Source organism: Vulpes lagopus, chromosome 22, assembly GCF_018345385.1.
Source record: "Vulpes lagopus strain Blue_001 chromosome 22, ASM1834538v1, whole genome shotgun sequence".
NCBI lineage: Eukaryota > Metazoa > Chordata > Mammalia > Carnivora > Canidae > Vulpes > Vulpes lagopus.
The window spans coordinates 11,871,151-11,889,377 of NC_054845.1; the positions used below are offsets into that span (position 1 = coordinate 11,871,151).

Sequence of the window (18,227 nt, forward strand, 5' to 3'; positions counted from 1 at the left end):
CTTTCATTATGATTTGAGCTCCTCAGGGGCAAGGGCTATATTTTATTCAAGTTAACCATACCTAGTTCCTAGCATAATCCCTGCTATAAAGGCAACATCTAAATAAATGCTTTAGAATAAATTAATAACTATATACAGTACAATTATTTCTTTATTCTTTAGCTCATTAACCTTTGAGTCACTGTGCATAGAAAATAACTTTCAAATTCTTTAACATTATTCATTTGTTCTGCACATATTTTACTTATTGTGATAAGTGCTGGACATAAAAGAGAGCAAGTATGTTTCTTCACTGAATTTCAACTTTAGCAAGAGAAAAAGACACTAAGCAAATATATTCTAATTCCTATTATGAATATTGCCATAAAAGAGTTTTTCTTTTTAAAAAAAAAAATTTTTTTTTTTAATTCATGAGAGACACACAGAGAGAGAGAAAGAGAGAAAGATGCAGAGACACAGGCAGAAGGAGAAGCAGGCTCCATGCAGGGAGCCCAATGTGGGACTTGATCCTGGGACTCCAGGATCACACCCTGGGCTGAAAGCAGGCGCTAAACTGCTGAACCACCCAGGCATCCCAACCATAAAAGAGTTGTGCAAAATTGTGTGAGAATAGTGACAGAGAATATAACTTAATCTAGGGAGTAGAGAAGTGACACTTGAGAAAGTGGATTTTAAACTAAGAACAGAAGAATGGATAGGAATTTGCTAATCAAAAGATTACCATGTTTGAAAGGTAAGCAAGGTAGAGCTTGTCATGTTTCAGGAACTTAAGGAAGCTGGTATGGTTTTAAGCATAGACAATGTTTGGAAATAAAACTCAGTATGCAAAGTGGGTTTAGGAGGCCCTTTGAGCTGTCCAAATGAAAGATGATAGTAGTGGTTAGTCTATAGTTATTGACATTTATACTAAAATTGGACAGATTTTAAGAGTTTTCAAGAGTTTTGGTTTTTGATTGAATAGGTGTGGGAGGTAAAAGAATGGGAATGATCTGGGATGAATCCTGAGTTTCTTCCATGAGCAACTGATTGATAATGGCATTTACTGAGGTAGGCAGCACTGGTATAAGAATGGGATTTGGTGATGGCAAGGGGAAAGAAAAATGTTCATAAAATCAGGTATGGAAAGCTTAGGTATCAGAGCCATTTCAGTTGGGTGGATTGCGAAGAAGCCACATTGGGATGGTTGAAGAGTAAATGAGTGATGAATGAAGAAGTAGAGACAATGTGCTATGAAGGGGATATGGGGCTGAGGGAAGGTATTCTCAGATAAGACAGACCTGAAGAGAGAGATGAAGATGAAGGTATTTGATAGCTTTGGTGATGAGAAGTTGAGGAAATTACGGATAGTTTCTCTTTTCTCTTTAAGTAAGAGTGCTGAGAATGAAAAAGGTCTCAGGTAGTGTGGCCAAGATTGGACATCTGAAATCTTCTATCATATGGAGTGAGAGAAACCTAAGATTGTCAGGTACAGGTGAAGGTCCTGTTGAAGTTGATGATCATGAATTGGTATTAGTAGTAGCAGCAAGTTTCTTTCTCAGTGGCATTCTGCTTCAAACATGTAGGCTCTGGAAGCCATTTTCATTCAGTGTTAGGATTTTATCAGAGGTTATAACAAAAGTACTAAGAAGCAAGGGAATTTAGGGTATTTGCAAGAGTGACTGAAACTGTAACTGTAGGATTCTACTAAGCTGAATGGGGAGAGAATTTTATTAAGGAAGAAGTTGATATATCTGAAGAAAACTGAGGAAACAATGGACTGAAGTTCACGTGAGATTAAAATAACAGGTCTAGTAAAGTACTTAAGGAAAGTCCCTGGAAAAATAAGAGTTTGTGATCAAAGAAAATGAGATGTTTGAATTAGCGATTTAATGAAGCCAAAAAATGAAATAAGTTAGAGAAGGACCTATACCATGTGATTTCATTTATATTAGCGATTTAATGAAGCCAAAAAATGAAATAAGTTAGAGAAAGACCTATACCATGTGATTTCATTTATATGGTAACTCTAAAAATTTCATGTGATTTCATTTATATGGTGGACTCTAAAAACCAAAACAAATAAGCAAATAAAAAGCAGAAACAGACCCATAAATACAGAGAACAAACTGATGGTTGCCAGAAGGGAGGAGTGGTAGGAGATGGGTACAATGTATTAAGAGGAGTGGAAGGTATAAGCTTCTGATTCTGGAAGGAACAAGTCACTGGGATAAAAGAGAACATAGTCAATGGTACTGTAATGGCATTGTATGGTAGCTACACATGAGATAAGCATAGCACAACATACAAACTTATGGAGTCAGTATATGTACACCTGAAACTAATGTGACATTGTGTATCAGCTATACTTCAATGAAAAGAAATGAAGAAGCCTGTTTAATGAGAAATGAGAGTGCTGTTTAACCTTCTCAAAAGTCCTTTGAGGAAGATTCTCTTACTCCTGATTTTACAGATGAAACTGAAGCTTAAAAACCAAGTTAAGTAGCATGTTGAAGGTTACCAAGAAAAGCTAGCTGGTGCTTAAATCTATCCTTGTCTGACACCAGGGTCATTTTTAAAAATTACTTAGTTACAGTATAGAAGCAATAAACAGTTGTTGATACTGGTTTTGATTGGCTTTAAGAGATGCATATATTTGGGTTAATACATAAAAATTACATGAGAGGGACTATATTCTCTAAGGACAATTACTTTGCAATTGAGATACTTAAAAACAGATTTTTACTCTTACTCATTTACTCCAAAATGAATTATTAAAATAAATTTTAATACTATTATTATTGAGGACCCACTTTATGCTGGGTATTATCCTAGGTATAAGGGCTACCAAAGATAAATCAAGTTTGGTCTTTATATTTGAGAGGCTCAGTAAGTTTTATATATCCAGAGAAGCATGAGCATGGAAGTTAGATTGCAATTAGAGTTGCAAATACATTATCTTTCAAGGAAAAAAAAAATTCCAATATCAGATCCTAGATATACTGAATTTAAATTAATGGAGGTTGAACCTAGGAATTTACTTTTTTAAAAAGTTCCTGAATGAGGGCAGCCCAGTGGCTCAGCGCTTTAGCACTGCCTTCGGCCCGGAGCATAATCCTGGAGACCCGTGATTGAGTCCCACATCAGGCTCCCTGCATGGGGCCTGCTTCTCCTCTGCCTTTGTCTCTGCCTCTCTCTCTCTCTCTCTCTCTCTGTCTCTCATGAACAAATAAATAAAATCTTAAAAAAGTTCCCTGAATGAGGGATGCCTGGGTGGCTCAGCGGTTTAGTGCCTGCCTTCGGCCTGGGGCGTGATCCTGGAGTCCTGGGGATCGAGTTCTGGGGATCAAGTCCCACATCGGGCTCCCTGCATAAAGCCTGCTTCTCCTTCTGCCTATGTCTCTGCCTCTCTCAATCTGTGTCTCTCATGAATAAATAAATAAATAAAATCTTAAAAAAAAAAAAAGTTCCTGAATTATTCTGATCCTACCAGCTCAGGAAATAGTAGACAAAATAACTTCTTGAAGTCCTTTTCAAACCTTTGACTTTATTTCCTATTCTAATTGTGACAGTGTTATAATAAAATGTAGTATCACATAACATCGAAGCCATAAACATTATTTTGTTTTGATAGCTGTTTTTTTTAATATAACTTAGGAAATTCACCAGGAGAATCAATAAATACCAAAGTGGAAACAAATCAGACAAGAGGTTCTTTGTCTCCAGAGCCAGCCCACTTGCTTTCTTCACTTTCCTCATTTCAGCCAAAAATATTTACGCAACTACAGGTAGGTATCCAGTGAAATAGACAAAATTGAAGCTTTTCCCCTTCTTCCTCAATCACTCTTCTTCTAGGGATTTTATAGAATTGCTATAGAATTATAATGATGACAAAAGATGTTTTTATTATTAACTTCCTGACTTTTTTGATATTTTGGGTATATGAGGAGCTAGCCCACACTATGGAGTATCTTGATATAAGATCATTTAAACAATACTTTTTGAAAAAGTTGGAATTGACTGTGCATGCAATAAAATTTAGTTGTACTACTTTTCCTTTTTTTTCTCTTCAATATCTTAGCAACTATACTCCTATATTTTATTCTAATTATGTGTCAAAAGAATAATATATCCTATGAGAAAATTAGACATAGTAAATTTCAACATTTTGATGTAATTCTTTTTGGTTTAAAAGGGTTTGCAGTTGCAACCAAGATTCACTTCTGATGGATCACCGGCTCTGCTATCAGTAAATAATCACCCTTCTTCCAGTCCTTCAAGACTTCTGGATTCATTAGAAAGTACTGTAATGAATAATAATTCTCTACTTCTTGGTCAAAGTCATAGTCTTCAAACAGATACTTGCCTAACCCCAAACAATAGCATTATTGCCTCTACCATGGGTAACCTTCCAGGACCAGATCAAAATCTAGCTGCAATGGACCAGCTGGTGGAAGTTGGAGATGTTGAGGATACAGAGAATATGGAAGGAAGTGTTCATCGGATTCTGCTAGGAAATGTGCAGACCATCCCAATACAGATTATAGATAGCCACCCAACTATTAGTAAGTTCAAAGCAACTTGTAATTTTATTTTGTTAACTTTTATAGACTATCATTACTATTACACTACAGAAAACATTATCATTTCTTCTCAGGGGCTTATAATATATAAATAAAGCAAAACTACAAGATAAAGGGGAAAATGTCAAGAACATAATAACTTTTAAATTTCTTAATTTTTTTCTCTATCAAAATTATTCATTCCCTAATTACATAATTTTACATGGAAAATCTGTGGTGACATGAATTCAGAGGATCATTTTATAATGCATGAAAAAAATTAGAAAAAAAATTAGAAACTTTAAAAGGAAAACATTTAGTGTAAAGATTACTGTGGAAAAAGTGTTAAAAGGAAAAATGGAATGGAGTGGGCAGATATAAATGTTAAAGATTTTGAGTTATAAACTTAAATCTTGAGTTCTACAGAACTTGAAAGGGACCTAGATAAGCCTTGGAGACTTGGGTTTAATCCAAGACCTTGTTACCTTCACTTTGTAACAAACTCAGCTAACATAGTAATATATTCAAACTCTTACTTGACCCATATACTCGCTTTCACATAGCTATTCTAGATTGGGCACTTTTGTGGGGAAACATTTGTGATTTGCTTTGAAGAGCAAAAATCTTCATAGAAGTTATTGTTAGAACATAAAAAGTATTTACTTTCTTTACATTCTTAGTCATCATCCTTCTGGGTAAGGAAAAGTATAAGATAGTTCCTTCCAGAAAAGAATCATTATCTTTATTAAATTTATTGGAAGCATTATTTTTAAGAAAATTTATCCAGAGTTCTGTGGCAGTTGTCACTACTGAATAAGTTTAGTAGAAGAGAGAGAAAAGGAATATATGTGAATTAATCCTCACAACTTCCTGAAATAGTTGATGATGTCCCCATTCTACACATAAGGAAATCAAGGCTCAGGGAGGTTAAGTAATTACCTAAAAGTGATAGAGCAGGAATTTAAACCCAGATTTATCTGCCTCCAAAGTTTTGTTCCATTCTAACGTGCTTCCTCCCTCTGTGTTGTACCAGTGGGTACAATGGGAGCTCTAATTCAGATTGCTTTTTGTTTGTTTGTTTGTTTGTTTGTTTTAAGATTTTATTTATTCATGATGGACAGAGAGACAGAGAGAGGCAGAGACACAGGCAGAGGGAGAAGCAGGCTCCATGCCGGGAGCCCGACACGGGACTCAATCCCGGGACTCCAGGATTGCGCCCTGGGCCAAAGGCAGGCGCTAAACCACTGACCCACCCACGGATCCCCTCTAATTCAGATTGCTTTAAAGGAGACCCTCTTTGGATCTGAACTTGCATGATTTATCAAGTTAGATCATGATCTGAGGGTCTACTTCACCTGAATATGAATTTTGAGGGTCATTCAAATCCATCTTCTACTGTTATTTTTTATAGTGTGGACTACCTCCTCATATACCCAAAGTGTGTTCAACGCACTTCCCTGAGCAAATATTAGTCCCTTTAATCCTGGTTCCCTATAGCAAGTCAAAACTGATATTGCGAGAAAGAGAGAAAGATTTTATCTTAGACATTCCACTGCCAGATAAGATAGTGTTTCTGGTATGCTGCTTTCAGATTAATCTGATCATAAGTACTTTAAAATTAGAATGGTAAGCACAGTGTGCAGTATTTCAGATAAGCAAACACATAGTTTATACAGCTGAGTCAGAACTATCCATTAAGATATGGCACATTTTTTATATGTACTTATATAGGGGAGTTTCTTTAGGGAGGGAACATTTTCCTCGATATATGACCACATATGGAAACCAAATGGGAGTGGTAACAAATCTGTGAATTTGTAATATATATGTCTACTGTTTGCAAAATATCATTTTCAAATAATGGGAGGCTTCCTGACTTCTTTTTACATATATTCTTAAAGACATTTAAGCTTAAATATAAGATAGTCCTCATAATTTTATTAAATTATGGACTGCTTTTTTGTCAAAGTATCTGTAAAGGAGAATAACTATGGTTTTCTTAGTCCCTTCTTGTTTTCATTACCAGAAGCATACTGAAAGAATTTTTTTAAACTTCTCAACATTTAATTTTTTATAATTTTTCTTTTTCTTTTCTTTTTTTTTAAATTTTATTTATTTATTTATTTATTTATTTATTTATTTATTTATTTATTTATTTATTTATTTATTTATTTATGATAGTCATACAGAGAGAGAGAAACAGGCAGAGACACAGGCAGAGGGAGAAGCAGGCTCCATGCACCGGGAGCCTGATGTGGGATTCGATCCCGGGTCTCCAGGATCGCGCCCTGGGCCAAAGGCAGGCGCCAAACCACTGCGCCGCCCAGGGATCCCTCTTTTCTTTTTTTTAATTGAAGTTTAGTTGACACATATTGTTACATTAGTTTCAGGTGTACACATCCTGTAAGAATTTATTATAAATGACTATTAAGATGTCAGAAGTACTGAGTTCTCAAACACACTGCTTTTCAAAAAAAACTGCAGTTTTTTGCCTTGCTTCTAAATTCATGTAATTATAAAGATTCCAGTGTTATAAGTTACATTAACCTTTAGGCTTTTTCTTTTATGTTTGGTTTTAAAGTTGAAGAAAATCCAGAAGGTACCATTTCTGTGAACCAAGTTAAGCAAGAACCCAAAGAACCTCCATTGTCTATGGAAACAAAAAAAATTTTGGACTGTAAGAAATTATCTGCCACATAAATTATTGAAGCTTTTCAGAATTTACAACTTGGGTGACTTCTGATGTCATAAAAAAGAAGGTGAATATTGTCAAAGCGCAGCATTGTGATAAATGGACTGAAGACTAGTTCAATGAGCAACTTTGATTTAAAACCGATGTTTGTTGCCAAGTCCATATTTTTGGAAGCTATTTTACTCCTCTCATTTTGTATAATTCTTATGCTTTTTGATTACTGATAAGGCCAGTATTTCAAAAGATCATTTGAATTTATCCATGACAATATAGTCTGAACACAAATAGTTACCTAACTCATACCTTGGAAATATCCAGTTTGAGGTCTGAATAGACAAAAACAACAACAAAAAGGGGTGTGTGTGTGTGTGTGTGTGTGTGTGTGTGTGTGTGTGTGAGAGAGAGAGAGAGACTGTGTATATGTATGTTGACTTTTTAAAAAGTTACAAAAGAAGTTTTTTCCTCTTTAAAGTTGTGACGAAATTCTTTACGTTAGCAGACAGGTGAGAGATTATTTGTAGTCTGTCTCATTAGGAAGGATAAAACAATAGTAGATTTTAATCATAACACGAAGCACAGCATTCACATCTGTGGAAACTGTAGTTGCATTTTGGCTTCTTCCATTATAATTTTTATACTTAACACTACAAACCTATAACATAATAATGGTCATCTAGTAGAAATTTAAAGTGTCTTGGTAAGTACTCAGAATTTTAACTTGAATTAATCAGATAAGCAACAGAAATAAATGTATATTGCATGGATTTATAACTAATGTAGGGAAGGCACTACTTGTGGATAGAAACATGTAGAAATTAAGAGAATTCAGAAAGAATAATAGACTTTCCCTGGTGTTTACAGATGATTTGGGGGAACTTTTTGATATCAGGAGAGGATTTTTTTTTCCTATTTTGTATCGAAGATTCAGCTCTGGTTGGAAAAGAATTTGAGTTGTGTTTATTTTTCTATGCCAGAGTTCTTACTGAATTGGTGGTATTAGAATTTATAATATTTCAAGGTAAGTATTTGTAGTTAAAATTTAGTTCATATTTAAAACAACTGATGTGTATGTATATTTGCTTGTTGAGTAACTATATTTACTTGAAATGCTGAATAAGTCCTAATCACTATATTCATTGTAAGCTTCTGTTTTCTGGAAGGTTGGTAAACTAGAAATGTCAATTATAAACTGTCAATAAATCAATGTAAAGGTTTTTTTCAACCCAGAGACCATTTGTGGATATAGTTAGGATTTTATTTAAAAGTAATAAGGATTTCAAATGGATATTAATGTTTAATATTCAAAGCATACAAGATATAATGTGAAATTTAACCATAATATTTTACATAAATATGAATCATTTTTCTCTTTTCTAAGTCCAGTCTCATTCTTAATTCATTTTGTTGCAGGTACACAGCATGTATCTAAGTATAAAGCATTGTTATATTAGAAGTGATTGGAACTCTTAAAGTCTTTGCTCTTTAGATTTATACCCTATTTAATATGAAAATGTATTTATAATCCTATTTAATAAAAAGTTAATATTCAGTTACATATATGATTTTTAGTTAGAATAGCTAACTGTTCTAAGAATTGAAAGTATTTGATGTCAGCATTTTAGAGGCAGGCTGCTAAATCTGATTATGTTACTCTAAGTTAGACACAGCTCTTAGTTACTTCAACCCCAGATTTCTCTTAGTCTGTGTGTACTTAAAGGGTATAAGTCTAAATTTATAATGTAGTATTATATTATATTGTAGGTAATGATTCTTTTCATTTGTTATTTCTGGGTTTTATGGAAACTGTTTTCAAGATATTAAGTAATCTTTTCATTAATGGCAGTAGTTTTTTATTATTAAATATTTTACCAATTGAACTATATTCCTTTGGAGACATTCTATTCCTTTTTGATGTTGAGTTGTTAAGGAGAAATGCTTGTTAAGAAACAAACTCTAGTCAGCTACCTACAAGGATGAGAGATGTTAGAGCATTCAGACTTTGGCACTTGATCAAGAACAAAGCATAGTTAAAAATATTTCTCTCACTTCATTTTATGTGAATGTCTCTTTCTGGTACTGGGTTTTTGTGGGGCTTTGTTTTGTTTTGTTTTCTGTTTTTTTTTTTTTTTTTATGAGGACAGAAAGTTACAGTACATCCTCCCCACAAACAAAAAACAAAATTAAAAAGCATGAAGGAAGGTTTAAGTCCCTAATTGTATACTCTTTTGGTTTTTAGGTAGAAACTGGAACTATCAATATTTTCATGTAAGTATTTCAATGAGTAGCTCTTTAAAAATGGCTTCTAAATTTTTAAAAATTCATTTGTCCTCTACATGCATGTTCAGTCACAGTATATCAGTATTATATTTTAAAGGTGCTTAGCATCACTTTTTTAAAAGTATGTTTACATATTTTAAATAGTAAATTATTTTTTAAATGCACAGGGTATTAAATACAAGTGCATAAAATTTTCAGTAGCTATATTTGGCATTCTCCTAACAGCTCTACAGCAAAGTTTGATATATGCTCTTTTGTGTCATGTATTACAAGGTGTAATATCTGTCATAAAAGTTGGACATTCAAAATAAGTAGTTAGAAATTCATAATTGCAACTGAGCTTTTTCCCTCATTGTAGTTTTCATGTTTCAAAGCCTCCCAGTGAATTTTATATACACTATAGTGAATTATAAATAAATACCACCATGGTGGGCTTTTCCTTCAATATTAATTTTTTCCATAAGCAGTTAACATGCTTAAAAGAAAAAGCTTTTATAAAAAGTACCTTGTCTTATCCGATGTTTTCTAAAAGTCACGAAAATGATAGAAAACAGATTTTGGAAGCTGATCCTGCATTACAGTTTCTGATTTTGAGGCCTACCAGCTTGTGTTTCATTTTTACATCCTGTCAAAATACATACTTAATCATGTGAGTATGAGAAAGATGTCATTTAATTTGTACCAGGTCTTTTTTAAAGTTTTAAAATGTGTGTGTGTGTGTGTGTGTGTGTGTGTGTGTGTGTGTGTGTGTATATGGTAACTTAATGTATAGTGTCTTTGTTATAATGTAATATTTTTCATTAAAAATCCTGTGTTATTTTTTTCTTAAATTTGTTAGTTTTCTTTTTATACTTTTTTTCTGGAGATAGTGGTAGTTTTGTTCATCAGATGTTGAATAAACACTTTACCTGAGAACTTTGGCTAGAAATTTATGTTCAATTTGGAACCTGAAAGTTTTTCAGTATAACTGCCAGTAATCCCTATTATTGTTACATTTAGGGACATATATGCATTTAGTACTCTCAGCTCAGCCAACCATCAATATTTTAAAACAATGCATGTAATAAGGTATTAATTCTTTTTCTATTACATCTTGACATCTTCAAGTACAGCTTTATATTTTTTGGCATAATGAAAGAAGTATATGATTCAAAAAGGAGGGATCATCAGTGTTTTCCCTTTTGGCTTTTTTTGCTTTATTCCACCCTGCCTATTTTATAGGACCATAGAAAATCTTATTCTCTCCAGAAAAGACCCTGTATTAACTGTTCCCCATCAGCTGATTTAGACGTTAGACATGTTAAATGGTGTATTGCTTTGGTATCTGTAACTTCTACTTGATTAACTTAGTTATAATGGCAGAAATTTAGTGTACTTTTGGCACATACATGTTAGCTATGAAAACTAGTGTTAAATAATACAAATATTCATTGCTGACTGAATTCTTAAGACTTCAGGGATAAAATCAGAATCTTAAAAAAAAACTAATGGATTCTAAATTTGATTCACGAGAAGAATAAATTCTATAGTTAAAATTGAAAACCTTTGAAAATGTGATATGGGTATAATAGTACAGGGGAAATGTTGTTTAAGGGTACAAACTTGCAATTAGTAAATAAGCCCTGGAATTCTAATGTACACATAGTAAGTATGGTTAGCAATACTGCATTATAAAATTCAAAGTTGCTCAGAGACTACATCTAAAAGGAAAGAATGGGGGGTAATAAAAAGAGGAAAGAATAATTGTTTGGCATGATAGTGATATTAGCTAGCTCTATCTATGGTGGTAATTATATTGCAAAATATAAATTAGCAAATCAATACATTGTATACCTTAAACTTAATGTTATGTGTCAATCATATCTCTACTAGGAAAAAAAAGTTTCTTAAACTAGAGGACAGAGTGGGAATCAGATATTAGCAGAGGTTTTAAAAATATTTTTATTGAGGTATAATTGACATAAAACAAAAAGCACATATTTAAAGTGCACAATTTAATAAGTTTTGATATATCTATATACCTATGAAACCATCACCACAATCAAGATGATGAACATATCCATCACATCCAAAAGATCCTACTGCCTCTTTGTAATCCATCCCCTCTTCTTCCTGACTTCCATCCCCACATCACCATCCCCAAACAATGACTGATTTGCTTTCTGTCCCTAGACATCAATTTGCTTTGTCTATAATTTTATAAAAATGATATAGTATGAACATTTTTTATCTGACTTTTGTCACTCAGCATAGTTATTTTCAGATTTATCTCTGTCACAGGATATATGAATAGTCCGTTCCTTTTTATTGTTGAGTAGTATTCCATTGTACGGATACACCAAATTGTCCATTCATCTGTATTACAAATAAAGCCTCTATGAACATTTGTATAAAAGTCTTTGTATGAATATATGCCTTCATTTCTCTTAAGTAATATCTAGGAGTGAAATGGCTGCATCATATGATAGGTGTAATTTAACATTTTAGGAAACTGTCAAGTGATTTTTCCAAAGTGGATGTACCACTTTACATTCCTGTCAGCAGTATATGAGAGTTCTAGCCAGCACTTGGTATGGACAGGATTTTATATTATAGGCCTTGTAATAGGTATGTAGGAGTATCTGATTGTGGTTTTAATTTCTATTTATATAAGGACCAATGCTGTTGAACATCTTTTCATGTGTTATGTGCCATCTGTATATCTTCTTTAGTGAAGTGTCTGTTTGAATCTTTACCTCATTTTTAATTGGAATTGTTCTTTTCTTATTACAGAGGTTTAAAAAGTATATTATAGACCCACATCCATTTTTTAGAAATGTTATTTACAAGTATTTTCACCTGATCTATAGCTTATCTTTTTAGTTTCTTAACAAAATCTTTCAAAGAACAGTTCTTAATTGTGATCAAGTCCAGTGTATCTTTTTTTTTCTTTTGTGGATCATACTTTTGTGTAAGAGACCTAAGAGATCTTTTCCTAACCTATGGTTAGAATTTTTCCCAAGTTTTCTTCTAAGAAGTTTTATAACTTTGAGTTTACATTTAGATGCATGCTCTATTTTGAGTTAATTTTTATATATGTGGTACAGGACTCTTTCTTGCATACCATTTTTTAAAAAGATTGTATTTCTCCACTGAATTAAATTTATACCCTTGATGAAAAATCCATTAATTACATATATTTGGATGACTTTCTGGACTCTGTTCTTTATCATTGATCTCTAGTCTATCACAGTGGTCTCAAGCAGGGCAATTTTGCCTCTAGGGGACATTGCACAAAATCTGGAGACTATTTTTTATTTTTTTAAAGACTTTTATTTATTTATTCACGAGAGACAGAGAGAGAGAGAGAGAGAGAGAGAGAGAGAGAGGCAGAGACACAGGCAGAGGGAGAAGCAGGCTCCAAGCAGGGAGCCTGACGTGGGACTTGATCCTGGGTCTCCAGGCTCATGCCCTGGGCTGCAGGCGGCGCTAAACTGCTGAGCCACTGGGGCTGCCCTGGAGACAATTTTAATAGTGAGAACTAAAGAGATATTCTGGTTTCTGATAGAAGCCAGAGCTTCTGCTCAATATTGTGCAATGCATAGGACAGTCCCCACAACAAAAAGTTATCTAGCTGAAAATGTCTGTAGTACCAAGATTGAGAAACTCTTCTCCGTACTGATGCCAGTACCATGTTATCTTGATTATTATACCTTTATAATGAGTCTTTGAATCCGGTAATATAGTCTTTGAACCTTATTCTTCCTTTCAGATTTCTTTTGGCTATTCTAAATTCTTTGTTTTTCCGTGTGAATTTTAGAATCACCTTGTCATTTTCTTTTTTTTAAAATGCCTGATTGGATTTTGACTGGGATATGTAGACTATATAGATCAATTTGGGGATAATTGAAATCTTAATATTGATACTTTTTTTCCTCTGCAATGTCTTAGAGTTTTCAATGTATAAGTCTCACATATCTTTTGTCAGATTTATCACTAAGAACTTCTAAATGAGTGTTTTTGAATTTCAATTTCTTTTTTGCATCAATATAGAAGTACAATTGATCTGTGGATCTTATATCTTAACAACCTTATTAAACTCACTTATTCTCATAGCTTTTTGGTAGATTCTGTTAGATTTCTACATAGACAATTACACTGTTGTACATCTTCTTTTCCAGTCTGAATGCCTTGTATTTCTTTTTCACAACTGTTACACTGACTAGAACTTAAAGTAAATTTTTATTAGAACTGGTTGGAGTCGGGGCACCTGGATGGCTCAGTGGTTGAGCATCTGCCTTTGGCTCAGGTCGTGATCCTGGGGTCCTGGGATTGAGTCCAGCATTGGGCTTCCTGCGGGGAGCCTGCCTCTCCCTCTGACTATATCTCTGCCTTTCTGTGTGTCTCTCATGAATAAATAAATAAAATCTTAAAAAAAAAACTGGTTGGAGTGTACATCCTTGCCTTGCTTCTGATCTCAGGGGGAAAGCATTTAGTCTTTCACTGTTACAAGGTTAACCATATTTTTTGCATATGTCCTTTATCAAATTGGACAGAAATTATCAAATTCTGTTCTTAGCTTGCTGAAAATTTTTGTTAGGAACGGATATTTGATTTTGTCAGCATTTAATATACTGTTAATTTTATCTCATTATTGAGGTAAATCCTTTCTGAGTATTCTACACTGCTTTTGAATTAATGGGGTTTTCTTCTTTGGTTGATGAGAATAGGCCTCTTCTGGACCCTGGGAACCTTAGGAGGTTGTTCTTCCCCTGGTCTTAAGTAATTCCTTATACTCATGCACTGATTGTTAAATACTCTGTTGAATGTTAGAGAGTAGCCTTCTATCAATCTCTGGAGTTTTCTGTGTAGCTCTTTCTTCTCCAGTACTTTATCCGACACCCTCTAGTTGCTTTGGCCTTCCTTGATTTTGAGTTTCATCTCCTCTACTCTGGGAGGTTCTGCATGGTTTTCCACTCCATCTGCCACAGCCAAGAAACTCTTCAGACAGCAATCTGGGATAACATAGGTTTAATCTCATTTGTTTTCCATTTTTCAGGGATCACTGTCCCCGTTTGAATGATATCCAATGTTTTGAGAATAATTTTTTCATAGATTTTATCCAATTTTATAGTTGTTTCAGGCAGGAGAGTAAATATGGTCACTTGTCCTCCATCTTGACTAGATATGAAAGCTCTCCAGACAGTGTTGATATCATGTCACATTTGGGTTTCTGCAGGAGCAGTCAAATTGGGAGAGGACGTAGGAGGTTGTAAGGGAAGTGCAAGGATAGATTATGAAAAGGAGTAAAGTACAACAAATCTGAGTGAAGCAGGTAGGTATATCATAGTGGGATTTAAGGTATAGAATTGGTTCAAAGTAATTCTCCAGAACAGCCTGACTGTATAGGGACCACCTTTTATGGTATAATTTCCAATCTGCACTGCCATGGTTTCACCAATCATAGTGACTCAGCCTTCTGTGTGCCTCACAGAGTTAGGCCATGCAAGATACCAAAATGAATATTTAAAGGTTTGCCTTAAAGGGACTTAGGGTCTCTTACAAACGATATATAACTTTATACAAGATAGAAAATGGTAAATTTAATACTAGGAATATGGATAAAATCATATAAGAATTAAGAAGAAGACATTACATATGAGGAAGAGAACTGACATTTTAGTAAGCATCAGACATTTTATTTGGTGCTTTATATTGTTTTGTTAAAGCACTTGGCATTTTGCCTGGCAAAAAGTAAGTAGTTTATTATTATAGCGAAGACTGGTTGCTAAGAGCATATGCTCTGAAGTTGGACAGTTAAATTTGAATGCCACTTCCTCTTTATTAGCTGTGTAACTTTGGACAAATTACTTAAACTTTCAGTTCTTTGTATTTTTCTTTCCTCTGAAGAAATAGTAGTAGTAGCCACTAACTAAGCTATTATGAGGATTAAATGAGTTAGCCTATGTTGAGACCTTAGAACCTATAAACACTCAATATATGTTCATTTTTATGATTAATATTAAGATTTTAAATCCTGAAAGGTAAGCATTATCCTTATTTTTTTTTTAAGTAAGCTCCACACCCATTGTAGAACCCAACATGGGGCTTGAACTCATGACCCTGAGATTAAGACTTGAGCTGAAATCAAGAGTTGAACACTCAACCAACTGAGCCACCCAGGCACCTCATCCTGATTTTAAAAATGATGTATCTGTTAGGGAGTGTCTTTGGCTGCATGCAACAGAGACATGATTACATAGCTTAACCAAATAAAGAGGTCTTATTTTTTAATGAAACCAAATCTGAAAGCAGTCTCACCAGGACTGGTATGGTGGTTCCATGTTGCCACCACGAACTCACCCTTCCTTAATCTTCTCATATGACCATCTCTAATATGTGGCTTTCATCTGTATACTTGCTGCTTTTTTGTCCATGATGGTTGCTCTACTTCCAGCATTGATCAGGATTCAGATAGGAAGAACGAATGAGCAAAAGGCCTATGCTGGATAAGTGAGCCAAAGGTCTCTCCTAGGAGATCCATCCTTAACTTTCATTTTTGTCTCATTGGTTAGGAGTATTATATGACCACCCTACTTATAAGGGATGCTAGGAAATGTAGTTCTTTTAAAATTCTAGACTGCTCCAAGAAAAATTATATTTTAATAAAACAGAATTCATTGACTATTGTTTAGGCCACTAATGGTATCTCCCACAAATGGGAGACTGAAATTCAGAAATTCAGTAACTTGCTTGAGGTTGTAAAACAACTATTAAGTGATAAAGTTAATATTGGTAGCAAGGTCTAATACCATTCCATATTCCTTTTGCCACACAGTCCAGAAAATAAGTGATCTATTAGGATTACAGGATCTTTGAGTTGGGTCTTTTATGACAGAACATTGACATGAGAGTAAATCCAGATGTATAAAATTCAAGGAGCAAGTAGAAAGAATTATAGGGCAGCCCCGGTGGCACAGAGGTTTAGTGCTGCCTTCAGCCCAGGGTGTGATCCTGGAGACCCAGGATCGAATCCCACATCAGGCTCCCTGCATGGAGCCTGCTTCTCCCTCTGCCTGTGTCTCTGCCTCTCTCTCTCTCTCTCTCTCTCTCTGACTCTAATAAATAAATAAAATCTTAAAAAAAGAGAAAGAATTATAAAGCTCATTTGGGGATACAAATATACAGTTCATTTTTTTGTTGTTGTTAAAGTTCATTTTAATGAGAACTTTAGGACTCAATGAAGGAAAGAAGTGGGGGTAAAGACTGAAAAGAGAGTGCTTAAATGGCAGAAATTCTAGAGGGCCAGACTAAGAATTTTACATTTTGCTTAGTACGTGTTACATTTAAAGTTCTATCAAAATAATCCATTAAAGGAGCCCATTGAATCAAAAAGCTATTCTAAAATCTGGATGAAATTTTAAATTTTGCAGATTTCTGAAGATAGGTATAATGACCAAATGGAAATGATAGAGTAATCTTTTGATTACCATAATAAAATTGCAAAACAAATTTCTGGCGATGACTACTGTTATTTATAATTGCTTTATAGAAACTGTTGGGTTTTTACATGTATATTCTACAAGGACAGTCTAAAATCTTAAAGATGGTCATTCATTCATTCAATAAAAGACATATTTCCTGCCCTTTTGAAGTTTACTTTCCAGTAGAGGGAAATAGATAATAAATAATAAACATAGTAAATAAGTATATATATTAAAATAATAAGCACATTATATATATTTATATCTAAGTATATGTACTTAAATATATTATTGTATGCATACTATATACTTATACATTAGGTTGACAAGTGATGTAGCATAAAAATGGAACAGAGAAAAAGGGACATTTGAGAGTTAATATGGTAAGAGTTGCAGTTTTTAAATAGGGCAATCAGAATGGGCTTCACTAAGAATTTAAGCAAATTCTTAAAGGGAATAAGAGAATCTTGCAGATACCATGGAGAGTAGTGCAAAATAAGAGAACTACAGGATTGGGCAGTATTCACTACCCCTAAAGGTCAGCAACAAGGCTGATATAGTTGGAGTGGAGTGAGAAAGTGAGAGAGTACTGGGAAATGAGGTCAGAGAGATAATAGGGAGTCCGATCATGTAGCGTCTCATAATCCATCATAAAGATTTTGGCTTTTACTCAGAGTGGAAATGGGAAGCCATTGCCAAGTTTTGAGCAGAAGAATGACAACATAATATGACATGCCCTTTAAAAGGATCATTTTGGGGATGCCTAGGTGGCTTAGTAGGTTGAACCTCTAACTCTTGATTTCAGCCCAGGTCATGATCTCAGTCATGAGATCAAGCCCTGCATGGGGCTTCATGCTCAGCATGAAGTCGGCTTGAGATTCTCTCCCTCTCCCTTTCCCTTTGCCCCCCACCCCCTGACTTTCACTCTGTCTCTAAATAAATAAATAAATAAATAAATAAATAAATAAATAAATCTTTAAAAAAACAAAAGGATCATTTGGCCACTATATTAAGAACAAACTTTATCTGTCTCTCCCTACTAGGTTAGTAGGGGCAGGGATCTTTGTCTTTTTTTTTTTTCCTATTGATATGTGACTGTGGCAGATGTTTAGAAAATATTTCTGAATAAATTACCATACATATTTAAGTTTTTAGAGTGTTCTTATAAAAAAATAAAAGGAAAACAACCTAAAGACAGAAGGGGAAGTTGTTGAGGGGATAAAATTACTAAAGAAATGTCTTTGAGTAGGAGAAAGG

General features: G+C 34.1%; 1 protein-coding gene across 17 annotated transcripts in view; it reads left to right on the top strand.

Moving 5' to 3' along the window:
• Positions 1-18,227, top strand: part of CARF (calcium responsive transcription factor) — a 96,294-nt gene that overhangs the window by 51,738 nt on the left and 26,329 nt on the right. For 9 of the 17 annotated variants that reach the window (XM_041737225.1, XM_041737224.1, XM_041737227.1 and 6 more), the window contains 2 exons: positions 3,634-3,764; positions 4,172-4,541. In XM_041737225.1, the coding sequence (XP_041593159.1) occupies positions 3,634-3,764; positions 4,172-4,541 (501 nt within the window). Of the gene's footprint in view, positions 1-3,633; positions 3,765-4,171; positions 4,542-7,119; positions 10,764-14,725; positions 15,420-18,227 lie in introns of those variants that run through there. The other 8 variants (XR_005985016.1, XM_041737235.1, XR_005985014.1 and 5 more) reach the window with 7 other exon arrangements.